Source organism: Sebastes umbrosus, chromosome 9 (genome assembly GCF_015220745.1).
Source record: "Sebastes umbrosus isolate fSebUmb1 chromosome 9, fSebUmb1.pri, whole genome shotgun sequence".
In the NCBI taxonomy this organism is placed as follows: domain Eukaryota; kingdom Metazoa; phylum Chordata; class Actinopteri; order Perciformes; family Sebastidae; genus Sebastes; species Sebastes umbrosus.
This window is the reverse complement of record NC_051277.1, coordinates 15,268,445-15,282,822: the sequence shown is the minus strand read 5'-3', so window position 1 is coordinate 15,282,822 and position 14,378 is coordinate 15,268,445. Positions and strand designations below refer to the sequence as shown.

Below are 14,378 nucleotides of genomic sequence, written 5' to 3'. Positions count from 1 at the left end.
GGACCATATTAACTCAGGGGAGAACATATTTTTTCGGCAATGCCCACATCCCTCAAAGCCAGCACCGAAGGAAACAATACTCAAGCAAAACGGACAAAGAGGCTCACTTTTCATGTTCCTAGGGCTCTGACACCTTGTCCCTATATCAATAAAAAGTTGTCAACTCCATGTGAGAGTCGATTCCAAAGAAGCTTATAAGAGCAAAACCATATTTGAATAAAAAAATTACAACATGCACACCTAAATCATTTAAAAAATGAAATATCAAAGCAAATTCACTTACATGAAAGGCAGGAAAGAGAAAAACAACAGAATAAAAGACAGAGCTAAATTAGCCATTAAAAGGCATCAAAGGATCAAATGGAGTTCAGCACCATGGACAGAGAAAAAGGGACATAATGTCAAAGGTTTTCCTTTCCTAGAGCATAAAGGGCAATCATGTCAGCAGATGGACATTTATTTTAACGTGATATAAGATCCCCAAGTGACAATATAACCTAATACTGACATCTAAATAATTTAGGGGTCATACACTTTTAAGAGAACTATTATAAAGTCTATTTAATCATAACCACAGAGAGCACACTGCAACTGAAGGAAGCAAAACTTAAAACTGGAGAGCGAATGTGCAGCGACTTATTCAATTGACAATAAGTATATAAGGAAAACCTATTATTATCATAGCCTATATTATCAATACATATGTTCAGAGGCAATCTAAAGGAATACAACTCAGCAAGACAAAAAAGTGACAACAGTATAGAAGTTCAGGAGCCCAAGATGCATCAGTAAATCACTGTTCAGCACCAAGGACAGAGAAACCATCCAAGACAGTCAAATACTGTATATCCTCCTGGTTGAAAACAGTGAGAGAGAGAGAGCACCAACATGAACAAAGAGAAACAAGTTGGCTGTGTGTGATTGTCTGGATGCGTGTATAAAATGATTGAATATTGAAGGTGTTTTACATATCTGGGACAGAATATATATAACATGTTCCTACCTCAGGAAAACTATCACAATCCCCAAACGCCTCAGCAAAGTCTGATGGACTTTTCCTCAGAGTCTGGTCAGCAGGCAGTGTGTTGTCATTGTAAGAACTGACGAACTTAAAGTCACTGGTTCTAGAACCTGTTGTCAAGTAGGCGTCATAATTGTAAGCGCTGCGTAAAGTTCCTGTTCCGTCAACATCTGCGTAATTAGGAGGGAGATAAGCGCTGGGGATGGCAACTGCTCCATCAAACAACAGTCTGGGCTTTCTCCTGCGACAAAACCTCACACCCAGGATGATGATGATGAAGGTCAGGAAAAAGGTGGACACAGACACCAGAGCGATGATCAGATAAGAGGTCAGTTTGGAGTTCTTCTCATCATAAGAAATATCCTTCAGTTCTGGCACCTCAGCCAAGTTATCAGAAATCAGTAAATACATGGAACAGGTGGCAGAGAGAGAGGGCTGTCCGTTATCTTTCACTGCCACAATAAGGTTCTGTTTCATGCTGTCAGACTCAGAAATGTCCCGCTGTGTCCTGATCTCTCCAGTGTGGAGACCGATAGTGAAAAGTCCCGGATCAGTGGATTTGACTATATGATAGGACAGCCAGGCGTTCTGTCCGGAGTCCGCGTCCACCGCTATCACTTTGGACACCAGAGAGCCTCCGTGTGCAGCTTTGGGGACCAGCTCGGTCATGAAGGAGTTGCCCTCCGGGGCGGGGTACAGTATCTGAGGAGAGTTGTCATTCACATCCGATATGAAGACACTGACGGTCACGTTGCTGCTGAGCGGAGGAGAACCGTTGTCTCTGGCCATCACGTGGACTTTAAAACTCCTGAACTGTTCATAATCAAACGACCTCACAGCGTGGATCACCCCCGTGTCTCCGTTAACAGATAGATAGGAGGACACCGGGGCACCGTTCACCTCACCAGCTAACAGAGAATAAATCACTGTACCGTTTTGTCTCCAGTCGGGGTCTCGAGCAGTAACGGAACATAAAGTGGAGCCAGGTTTGTTATTTTCACTCACATATGCGCTGTAGGACTGTTCCTCAAACACAGGTGGGTTGTCGTTGATGTCTGCTACAGATAACTGAACACTTTTAGAGGAGGACAGAGGTGGAGAGCCCTCGTCAGTGGCACTGATTGTAATGTTGTAATCAGACACTAGTTCACGGTCCAGTTGTCCTGTGGTCACCAGAGAATAATAGTTTTTAATAGAAGGAACCAACTTAAAAGGGACGTTTTGCTGAATGGAGCAGCGGACCTGTCTGTTATTCTCAGAGTCTCTATCCTGAACGTTAATGATGCCCACCTCTGTACCAGGAGACACGTTCTCAGGTATGGGGTTAGTCAGTGATTGTATGTTTATAACTGGAGCGTTGTCATTTATATCTGTAATTTCAATTATCACCGTTGCATATGAGGCCAATCCCAGACCATCTTTTGCGTTTATTTGCATCTCATATGACGATTCTTTTTCATAATCAATAGATCCAGCCACTCTAACTTGTCCTGTTTTAGGGTTTAGAGAGAAAACTTGGTTTTCATCTGAAACATGATCAAATCCATAGGTAACTTCACCGTACATTCCTTCGTCTGCATCAGTAGCACTCACTGTGATCACCAATGTATCCAGAGGAGAGTTTTCAGGCAGACTGGCTTTATAAACGGTCTGGCTAAACACTGGTACGTTATCATTAGCATCCAGTACAGTGACGTGTATGACTACAGTACCTGATCTCTGAGGAGAGCCTCCATCGAATGCGGTAAGCAACAACATAATCTCCTTTTTGTCCTCTCTGTCTAATTCTTTGTCCAAAACTAATTCGCCATATTTTCGTCCACCTCCCTTTGTCTTTACATTTAATTTGAAATGATCATTCTGTTGAAGCGAGTAGCTCTGAACAGCATTTTCTCCGATGTCTCCATCATGCGCATCATCCAGTAGAAAATGCGCACCCTTGTCCGCCGATTCCTGAATTTCAATCTTGAGTGACTCCTCTTTAAACTGCGGTGAATTATCATTAATATCTTGAACTCGGATACTAATACGGTGCAGCTCTAAAGGATTTTCCAGCACGAGTTCCTGTTTTAGAACACATGATGCCTTTTTCGCACAAAGCCCTTCTCTGTCGATCCTTTCTTGAACGATTAAGTCTCCGGTGTTGAAATTTACACCGCAGTACTTAACACTGTTATCCTCAGTATCGATACGGGCCTTGCGAGCAGACAGTCTGCCCAAATCAAGTCCCAGATCCTTAGCGATATTTCCAATTACAGATCCACGTTTCATCTCCTCCGGGACAGAGTAGCTCACGTCTCCATAGACGGGGTGGAGGACAAGAAAAACAAAAGCAAGGCCGTAGAGCATCGAAAATCTGCTGCATCCCATCGTTACTGCGAGAAAAACCACAGACACACTAAAAAATATGACGTATTAGGTCAAAATGTATCAACGATGCTTCTTGATTTCTTTCAATGAACAAAAACGCTCACAATGCAGTCCCACAAGAAGCGGTTTGTGTCAACTACGGTACAACAGCAAGAGTCCAGCTCTGAATTCGCAGAGATAGAAGGGTGGAGAATGACTGCGCCTTCTCGTTTGTTGGTACACACTGACACCATGAGTGAGAGTTTAGGTATAACAAGACGATTCAGGATATTTGACTTGTTACATTTAAAAGATAAACCAGTAAATTGGCTCATATTTATCAAAAGAAAAAAATACAAAAACAATGCTTCACTATTTTAGGGTTATGTTATAATGAATATTGAGACGAGATAGTATACAATTGTGACGGATAAGAGCAACAATAAAAAACAACATTAACATTGTTGTAATTGTCTCTCTGGAAGAGCTGTGTTTCCAAATAACAATTAGAAAAAGCACAGAAATCAAACTATGTCTGAAAACAAAGTGGGACCACTTTCATTTTAGATTTGTTCTCTTACTAGTTTATTTTCTCACAAAACTGCATGAGATTTAATGTCCAAAGATCTTATGTCCCTCATTGATTAAACCGTGGTGGTATTTTTTTTTCTCTTTCTGCCCTTTACTCACATTCCCACCTTACTGGGTTATGGGATCAAGTAAAACGGAGGGAAACTTTAATTCTCTTCATATGTAGTGCTCACATCCTATGAGAAAACAGGCTTCGCTTTGTAATTATGCAGATTAAAAACAACGGAAAATTTAAGAACTGTGTATTAACTGAGAAGGTTGAAAGTACTACACCATAATTTGACTGCTATAAACTGTAAATTGAACTTTTGTGTTTTCACACATACTACAAACACTTTTATACTTTAAGTTAAAACTTTGCATTCAAACACGGCTCAAAATGGATTCTTGTGCATTTTGACAGATGAATGTAAAGATCACACAACTTACATAGGTCTTTGTATGAATGTTTGAACATCCTCTATGCAACAAAAACTATTTTACAACACTTAAATATCAGTATAGGACTAAAGTACTAGATACAGTTTAAACATGGTGTGTGCTATTGTTCTATGACATATTATGTAACTCTGAAATTTGACAAAACGTTAAAGAGCTTGACAGAGATCAACAGCTGTTGCAAAGGTAAAGGAGAAAAAGGTTGAAATTTAGTTTCTTCACTCATAATAGTTAAAATGCATCAAATACAACACTGTGAAACTTTCAAAATAAAACTCTCTGCAAGCTGCTCTTTAAAAACTTGACTACAATGACTTGCATTATGTATGCACTAAATTTGTTTTGTAGAGTGTTTGTATTATTACTATTTATGTGGTATCTATCAAGGAAACAAGTTCATTAATGTGAAATGCATTGAAAAAAAAGCTTGAGCACCTTGTGCTATTCTGTCAAAAGCTTATACTTTATGTGTAAGACTGCACGTCATATCAATTCTACGAAGGAGGCATTTTCCACAAATGCACATGAATAATTTTACATAAAGAAAACCAACTCAGGAAAGCAAGACTCCACTAGCAAAACAGAATAAGCACAGAGGCTCCATTTTAAATGTCTTCATACTGCTCTAATACCACGTCCTATTATCCATCAATAGTGAGAAACTTCTAGTGAGGATAAATCCAGTAGAACACTGGAACCAGATAACAGCAACAACATATGCATATGAAAGCATCTAGCCAAGTGTGTAAAAGAAGCAAATGTACTGAAACCCAATGCAGCAAAGGGGGGATGACAACAGCAGGAAACACAGAAGTAAACTATCTCTAAAAAATGCAACAGAAGTTCAGCACCGAGGACAGAGAAACTAGGAGCCTAATTCAAAACGTTTTCCCTCACTGGAACATAAAATACAGCAATCATGCATCCAGATAGAGACCAACTGGATTAAAAAAACAAGTGGTCTAAAAACATTCCAGAGATTTGACAGTATAGATATATTAAAGAGAGTATAGTTTAACGGTGTGTGTCTGCATCTGAGTGTGGAGGGTGAAGTGGGCGGATTGGAGATTGTTATGATGCTCAGTAAAAGTTGTTTTAGGAGCAGTTCGGCTTTAGTATTTGCATCTTGGTTGAAAACAAGTTCAGTAATATGAAATATGGAAATGTGTCCGTACCTCAGGAGAACTATCACAATCCCCAAACGCCTCAGCAAAGTCTGATGGACTCTTCCTCAGAGTCTGGTCAGCAGGCAGTGTGTTGTCATTGTAAGAACTGACGAACTTAAAGTCACTGGTTCTAGAACCTGTTGTCAGGTAGGCGTCATAGTTGTAAGCGCTGCGTAAAGTTCCTGTTCCGTCAACATCTGCGTAATTAGGAGGGAGATAAGCGCTGGGGATGGCAACTGCTCCATCAAACAACAGTCTGGGCTTTCTCCTGCGACAAAACCTCACACCCAGGATGATGATGATGAAGGTCAGAAAAAAGGTGGACACAGACACCAGAGCGATGATCAGATAAGAGGTCAGCTTGGAGTTCTTCTCGTCATAAGAAATATCCTTCAGTTCTGGCACCTCAGCCAAGTTATCAGAAATCAGTAAATACATGGAACAGGTGGCAGAGAGAGAGGGCTGTCCGTTATCTTTCACTGCCACAATAAGGTTCTGTTTCATGCTGTCAGACTCAGAAATGTCCCGCTGTGTCCTGATCTCTCCGCTGTGGAGACCGATAGTGAAAAGTCCCGGATCAGTGGATTTGACTATATGATAGGACAGCCAGGCGTTCTGTCCGGAGTCCGCGTCCACCGCTATCACTTTGGACACCATAGAGCCTCCGTGTGCAGCTTTGGGGACCAGCTCGGTCATGAAGGAGTTGCCCTCCGGGGCGGGGTACAGTATCTGAGGAGAGTTGTCATTCACATCCGATATGAAGACACTGACGGTCACGTTGCTGCTGAGCGGAGGAGAACCGTTGTCTCTGGCCATCACGTGGACTTTAAAACTCCTGAACTGTTCATAATCAAACGACCTCACAGCGTGGATCACCCCCGTGTCTCCGTTAACAGATAGATAGGAGGACACCGGGGCACCGTTCACCTCACCAGCTAACAGAGAATAAATCACTGTGCCGTTTTGTCTCCAGTCGGGGTCTCGAGCAGTAACGGAACATAAAGTGGAGCCAGGTTTGTTATTTTCACTCACATATGCGCTGTAGGACTGTTCCTCAAACACAGGTGGGTTGTCGTTGATGTCTGCTACAGATAACTGAACACTTTTAGAGGAGGACAGAGGTGGAGAGCCCTCGTCAGTGGCACTGATTGTAATGTTGTAATCAGACACTAGTTCACGGTCCAGTTGTCCTGTGGTCACCAGAGAATAATAGTTTTTAATAGAAGGAACCAACTTAAAAGGGACGTTTTGCTGAATGGAGCAGCGGACCTGTCTGTTATTCTCAGAGTCTCTATCCTGAACGTTAATGATGCCCACCTCTGTACCAGGTGACACGTTCTCAGGTATGGGATTAGTCAGTGATTTAATGTTTATAACTGGGGCGTTATCATTTATATCAGTAATCTCAATTGTTAACGTTGCATATGAGGCCAATCCCAGACCATCGTTTGCACTTATCTGCATTTCATATGACGACACTTTCTCATAATCAATAGCTGCAGCTACTCTCACTTCTCCTGATTTAGGATTTAAAGAAAACACGTTGCTATATTCATCTGAAACATGATCAAATCCATAGGTAATTTCGCTGTTTAAACCTTCGTCTGCATCAGTAGCACTCACTGTGATCACCAATGTATCCAGAGGAGAGTTTTCAGGCAGACTGGCTTTATAAACGGCCTGACTAAACACTGGTACATTATCATTAGCATCCAGCACAGTGACGTGTATGACTACAGTACCTGATCTCTGAGGAGAGCCTCCATCGAATGCGGTAAGCAACAACATGATCTCTTTTTTGTCCTCTCTGTCTAATTCTTTGTCTAAAACTAGTTCGCCATATTTTCGCCCGCCTGATTTTGTGTTTACATTTAATTTGAAATGATCATTCTGCTGAAGTGAGTAGCTCTGAACAGCATTTTCTCCGATGTCCCCATCGTGTGCTTCTCCAAGAAGAAAACGCGCACCCTTCACGGCCGATTCCTGAATTTCAATTTTAATTGATTCTGCTTTAAACTGAGGTGAATTATCATTAATATCTTGAACTCGGATACTAATACGGTGCAGCTCTAAAGGATTTTCTAGCACGAGTTCCTGTTTTAGAACACATGATGCCTTTTTCGCACAAAGCCCTTCTCTGTCGATCCTTTCTTGAACGATCAAGTCTCCGGTGTTGAAATTTACACCGCAGTACTGGACATTGTTATCCTCAGTATCGATACGGGCCTTACGAGCAGACAGTCTGCCCAAATCAAGTCCCAGATCCTTAGCGATATTTCCAATTACAGATCCACGTTTCATCTCCTCCGGGACAGAGTAGCTCACGTCTCCATAGACGGGGTGGAGGACAAGAAAAACAGAAGCAAGGCCGTAGAGCAGCGAAAATCTGCTGCATCCCATCGTTACCTCGACAAAGACCACTACTGCTGCCAAGTTTGTCAAAATATATCCACAATGCAGCTGTGATATCCTCCACTATACAAAATCTTCACACTGCGGTCATATCACGAAGCGTTTTTGTCAACTACGGTACAACAGCAGAATCAGGCTTTAAATTCGCTGAGACAGAAGGGTGGAGAATGACCGAGCCCTCTCGTTTACTGGTACACACTGACACCATGAGTATTTCTCTGGGTATAACAAGGCGATGAAGGATTTCTGATGTGCTTAAATATAGACTAGTTCAGCAAACCTTTTTAATAAAAAACAACAACAACAACAACGACGACAACAACAATACTACTACTACTACTACTACTACTACTAGTAATAATAATACTAATAATACTAATAGATTTACCATTTAGAATTAACATACCTTGATACAAGACGGCTCATGCCCCCACATAAAACTATTCAAACTGTGTCTCCAAAATAATCCAATGCTTTCAAATAATTGTTGGCATATTAAAATATAGACAACACATACACTAAGAGGGGGGACACTTTCATTTTAGATTAAAAAAAGGAAAATATTGTTCAATATCTTCTTGTGTATCAATTTTGCTCACACACGGTTTTAGTTGATCAGATTGAAATATGTGAAAAAAGTTATTGAACCATGTTAGTCAATGATATTAAACCTATTGAACGATCACTTGAAGTTACATACTGTAAACTGAAGTGTTGTGTGCCTTCAACCATATCACCAACAGTTTATACTTTATGTTAATGCACTGTAAAGGCATGCATATCTACTTGTTACTATGATTGTCCTGAAAGATTTTTGGCAACATGGAGGAGACAAAAACATCTAACACATATTTCTCTCCAAAATAAAGTCTTTGTTTGAATGCTTGAATCTTCCCTGATGATGAGCAACAAAATAGTATTTGTATTGTTGCTGTTGATGTTGTTGTTGTTTACTACTACAACAACATTAGTAACAAAAGACATATATTTTCAGATATAGCTTTAAACATCGTGCTATTGTTCACTGATTTATCTCTGAATGTTGGCACACTTTCAGAAAGAATGTCCAACAGCTGTTACCAAGCTCAAGAAAACAATGCTGCCATTTCATATATTACATTAGAACAGTGAAATGCCTCAGATAAAACTGTATGAGTCTGATGGACAAAATAAAAGTTCTGCGAGGTGCTTTGTCTAAAACGTGATGCAATGTCTTGCATTTAAATGGAAAGATGATTTTAACACGTTTCACTCTGTTACTGGCACCTTTGTTTACTCCATTATCACTGGCAATAAAAGTTACATTTGTACATGAAAAAAGTGTCTTATAATAGCTGCTTAACACATCACCTTTATGGAAATCATCTGTTGATTTAGAAACTGTTTCCTCGAGCGTAATAATTATTTAAAAGATATTTCAAATTATTTCCCTGATTATGAACTTATAGAATAAATAAAGACTTTTGTAATCAGGTTTGCACAAGGACAACAAAAGACGATGGTGTGTACCAAGTAGAAGGATATTTAAAAAGAAAAATTGTGCAGAAACCTGGAAAAGGAGTTACAGCCTACCATATTATGTCAACATGAGAGGACCATATACATTTAGGGGAGAATATATTTTTCGGCAATGCCCACATCCCTCAAAACCAGCACTTAAGGAAACAATACTCAAGCAAAACGGACAAAGAGGCTCACTTTTTTATGTTCCTAGGGCTCTGACACTGTGTCCTTATGTCGATAAAAAGTACTCAACTCCATGTGAGAGTCGATTCAAAAGAAGCTTCTAAGAGCAACACCATATTTGAAAAAAACAAATACAACATGCACACCTTAATCATTTAAAAAATGAAATATCAAAGCAAATTCACCTACATGAAAGGCAGTAAAGAGAAAAACACAACAGAATAAAAAACATAGCTAAATTAGCCATGAAAAGGCATCTTTGGATCAAATGGAGTTCAGCACCATGGACAGAGAAAAATGGACATAATGTCAAAGGTTTCCTTTACTAGAGCATAAAGGGCAATCATGGCAGCAGATAGATATTAATTTTAACAGGAAATAAGAGCCCCAAGTAACAATATGACCTAATACTAACATCAAAATCATTTAGGGGTCATACACTTTTAAGAAAACTATTATAAAGTCTATTTAATCATAACCACAGAGAGCACACTGCAACTGAAGAAAGCAAAGCTTAAAACTGGAGAGCGGAGGTGCGACTTATTCAATTGACAATATGTAAATAAAGAAAACCTATTATTATTATAGCATATATTATAAAAAAATATATTCAGAGGCAATCTAAAAGAATAAAACTCAGCAAGACAAAGAAAAGTCACAACAGAATAGAAGTCGAGGAGCCCAAAATGCATCAGTAAAACACTGTTCCGCACCAAGGACAGAGAAACCAGCCAAAACAGTCAAATACTGTATATCCCCCTGGTTGAAAACAGTGAGAGAGTGAGAGCACTCACATGAACAAACAGAGACAAGTTGGCTGTGTAAGTGCGTGTATAAAAGAACTGCATATTGAAGATGTTTTACACATCTTGGACAGATTATATGTAACTTGAGCCTACCTCAGGAGAACTATCACAATCCCCAAACGCCTCAGCAAAGTCTGATGGACTTTTCCTCAGAGTCTGGTCAGCAGGCAGTGTGTTGTCATTGTAAGAACTGACGAATTTAAAGTCACTGGTTCTAGAACCTGTTGTCAGGTAGGCGTCATAATTGTAAGCGCTGCGTAAAGTTCCTGTTCCGTCAACATCTGCGTAATTAGGAGGGAGATAAGCGCTGGGGATGGCAACTGCTCCATCAAACAACAGTCTGGGCTTTCTCCTGCGACAAAACCTCACACCCAGGATGATGATGATGAAGGTCAGAAAAAAGGTGGACACAGACACCAGCGCGATGATCAGATAAGAGGTCAGCTTGGAGTTCTTCTCATCATAAGAAATATCCTTCAGTTCTGGCACCTCAGCCAAGTTATCAGAAATCAGTAAATACATGGAACAGGTGGCAGAGAGAGAGGGCTGTCCGTTATCTTTCACTGACACAATAAGGTTCTGTTTCATGCTGTCAGACTCAGAAATGTCCCGCTGTGTCCTGATCTCTCCGCTGTGGAGACCGATAGTGAAAAGTCCCGGATCAGCGGATTTCACTATATGATAGGACAGCCAGGCGTTCTGTCCGGAGTCCGCGTCCACCGCTATCACTTTGGACACCAGAGAGCCTCCGTGTGCAGCTTTGGGGACCAGCTCGGTCATGAAGGAGTTGCCCTCCGGGGCGGGGTACAGTATCTGAGGAGAGTTGTCATTCACATCCGATATGAAGACACTGACGGTCACGTTGCTGCTGAGCGGAGGAGAACCGTTGTCTCTGGCCATCACGTGGACTTTAAAACTCCTGAACTGTTCATAATCAAACGACCTCACAGCGTGGATCACCCCCGTGTCTCCGTTAACAGATAGATAGGAGGACACCGGGGCACCGTTCACCTCACCAGCTAACAGAGAATAAATCACTGTACCGTTTTGTCTCCAGTCGGGGTCTCGAGCAGTAACGGAACATAAAGTGGAGCCAGGTTTGTTATTTTCACTCACATATGCGCTGTAGGACTGTTCCTCAAACACAGGTGGGTTGTCGTTGATGTCTGCTACAGATAACTGAACACTTTTAGAGGAGGACAGAGGTGGAGAGCCCTCGTCAGTGGCACTGATTGTAATGTTGTAATCAGACACTAGTTCACGGTCCAGTTGTCCTGTGGTCACCAGAGAATAATAGTTTTTAATAGAAGGAACCAACTTAAAAGGGACGTTTTGCTGAATGGAGCAGCGGACCTGTCTGTTATTCTCAGAGTCTCTATCCTGCACGTTAATGATGCCCACCTCTGTACCAGGTGACACGTTCTCAGGTATGGGGTTAGTCAGTGATTTAAGGTTTATAACTGGGGCGTTGTCATTTATATCAGTAATCTCAATTATTAACGTTGCATATGAGGCCAATCCCAGACCATCTTTTGCGCTTATCTGCATTTCATAGAATGAAGCTTTCTCATGATCAATGGCTCCTGCTACCCTCACCTCTCCAGTTTTAGGGTGTAAAGAAAACACGTTGCTATTTTCACCTGAAACGTGATTAAAATCATAAGTAACTTCACCGTACATTCCCTCGTCTGCATCAGTAGCACTCACTGTGAGTACAACAGTATCGAGAGGAGAGTTTTCTGGCAGACTGGCTTTATAAACGGCCTGGCTAAACACTGGTACATTATCATTAGCATCCAGTACAGTGACGTGTATGACTACAGTACCTGATCTCTGAAGAGAGCCTCCATCGAATGCGGTAAGCAACAACATTATCTCGTTTTTGTCCTCTCTGTCTAATTCTTTGTCTAAAACTAATTCGCAATGTTGTCCCCCGCCATCTTTCGTGTTTGCATTTAATTTGAAATGATCATTCTGCTGAAGTGAGTAGCTCTGAACAGCATTTTCTCCGATGTCTCCATCGTGTGCCTCATCCAGTAGAAAATGCGCACCCTTGACGGCCGATTCATGAATTTCAATCTTAAGGGATTCTTTTTTAAACTGAGGTGAATTATCATTAATATCTTGAACTCGGATACTAATACGGTGCAGCTCTAAAGGATTTTCCAGCACCAGTTCCTGTTTTAGAACACATGATGCCTTTTTCGCACAAAGCCCTTCTCTGTCGATCCTTTCTTGTACGATCAATTCTCCGGTGTTGAGATTTACACCGCAGTACTGGACGCTGTTATCCTCAGTATCGATACGGGCCTTACGAGCAGACAGTCTGCCCAAATCAAGTCCCAGATCCTTAGCGATATTTCCAATTACAGATCCACGTTTAACCTCCTCCGGGACAGAGTAGCTCACGTCTCCATAGACGGGGTGGAGGACAAGAAAAACAGAAGCAAGGCCGTAGAGCAGCGAAAATCTGCTGCATCCCATCGTTACCTCGAAACAGACCACTACTGCTGCCACGTATGTCAAAATATATCCACAATGCAGCTGTGATTTCCTCCAATATGCAAAATCCTCACACTGCGGTCATATCACGAAGCGTTTTAGTCAACTACGGTACAACAGCAGAATCAGGCTTTAAATTCGCTGAGACAGAAGGGTGGAGAATGACCGAGCCCTCTCGTTTACTGGTACACACTGACACCATGAGTATTTCTCTGGGTATAACAAGGAGAAGTAGGATTTATGACGTGCATAAATAGAGACTAGTTCAGAGAACCTTGTTAATAAAAAAAAGACAACAACAACAACAACAACACTACTACTACTACTATTACTAGTAATAATAATACTACTATAATAATAGATTTACCATTTTAGGATTAACATACCTTGATAAAAGACTGCTCATGCCTTCACATAAAACTATTCAAACTGTGTCTCCAAAATAATCCAATGCTTTCAAATATTTTTTGGCATATCAAAATATAAACAACACATACACTAAGAGGGGGGACAGTTTAATTTTACATAAAGAAAAAAGAAGAAAGAGGAAAATATTGTTCAATATATTCTTGTGTATCATTTTTGCTCACACACCATTTTAGTTGCTCGGATCGAAATATGTGAAAAAAGTTATTGAAGCATGTAAGTCAATGAAATTAAACCTATTGGACGATCACTTGAAATTACATACTGTAAATTGATGTGTTGTGTCCCTGCAACCATATCACCAACAGTTTATACTTCATGTTAATGCACTGTAAAGACACACATATCTACTTTTTATTATGATTGTCATGAAAGATTTTTGGCAACTTGGAGGAGACAAAAACATCTGACACATATTTCTCTCCAAAATAAGGTCTTTGTTTGAATCCTTGAATCTTCCCTGATGATGAGCAACAAAATACTCTTTGTATTGTTGTTGTTGATGTTGTTGTTGTTTACTACTACAACAACGTTAGTAACAAAAACATCTATTTTCAGATAGAGCTTTAAACATGGTGCTGTTGTTCACTGATTTAACTCTGAATGTGGGCGAACTTTCAGAAAGAAAGACCAACAGCTGTTACCAAGCTCAAGAAAACAATGCTGCCATTTCATTTATTACATTAGAACAGTGAAATGCCTCAGATAAAACTGTATGAGTCAGATGGACAAAATAATAGTTCTGCGAGGTGCTTTGTCTAAAACGGGATGCAATGTCTTGCATTTGAATGGAAAGATGATTTTAAAACATTTCCCTCTGTTGCTGGCACCTTTGTTTACTCCATTATCACTGGCAAGAAAAGTTAAATTTGTACATAAAAAGTGTCTTATAATAGCTGCGTAAAATATCACCTTTATGAAAATCATCTGTTGATTTAAAAACTGTTTCATCGAGTGTAATAATTATTTAAAAGATATTTC

At 40.4% G+C, this 14,378-nt stretch overlaps 3 protein-coding genes across 5 annotated transcripts in view; all 3 read right to left on the bottom strand.

Moving 5' to 3' along the window:
- LOC119493873 (protocadherin gamma-C5-like) overlaps positions 1 to 13,359 on the bottom strand; it is a 223,100-nt gene extending 209,741 nt beyond the window's left edge. Inside the window, exons 1-2 of one of the 3 annotated variants that reach the window (XM_037779392.1) lie at positions 10,563 to 13,359; positions 4,406 to 5,574 (exon numbers count right to left, since the gene is read on the bottom strand). In XM_037779392.1, coding sequence (XP_037635320.1) covers positions 5,542 to 5,574; positions 10,563 to 12,953 — 2,424 coding nt within the window. In that variant the 5' untranslated portion in view covers positions 12,954 to 13,359 and the 3' untranslated portion in view covers positions 4,406 to 5,541. Of the gene's footprint in view, positions 1 to 4,405; positions 5,575 to 10,562 lie in introns of those variants that run through there. The other 2 variants (XM_037779379.1, XM_037779385.1) reach the window with 2 other exon arrangements.
- Positions 1 to 14,378, bottom strand: part of LOC119493899 (protocadherin gamma-A3-like) — a 131,788-nt gene that overhangs the window by 46,078 nt on the left and 71,332 nt on the right. The window lies entirely within an intron of this gene.
- On the bottom strand, positions 965 to 4,385 carry LOC119494891 (putative protocadherin beta-18). The gene is made up of 2 exons (XM_037781111.1): positions 4,382 to 4,385; positions 965 to 2,275 (listed from the first exon to the last, which is right to left on the bottom strand). The coding sequence occupies exon 2, from the start codon at positions 1,808 to 1,810 to the stop codon at positions 965 to 967; it is 846 nt and encodes a 281-aa protein (XP_037637039.1). The 5' UTR covers positions 1,811 to 2,275; positions 4,382 to 4,385.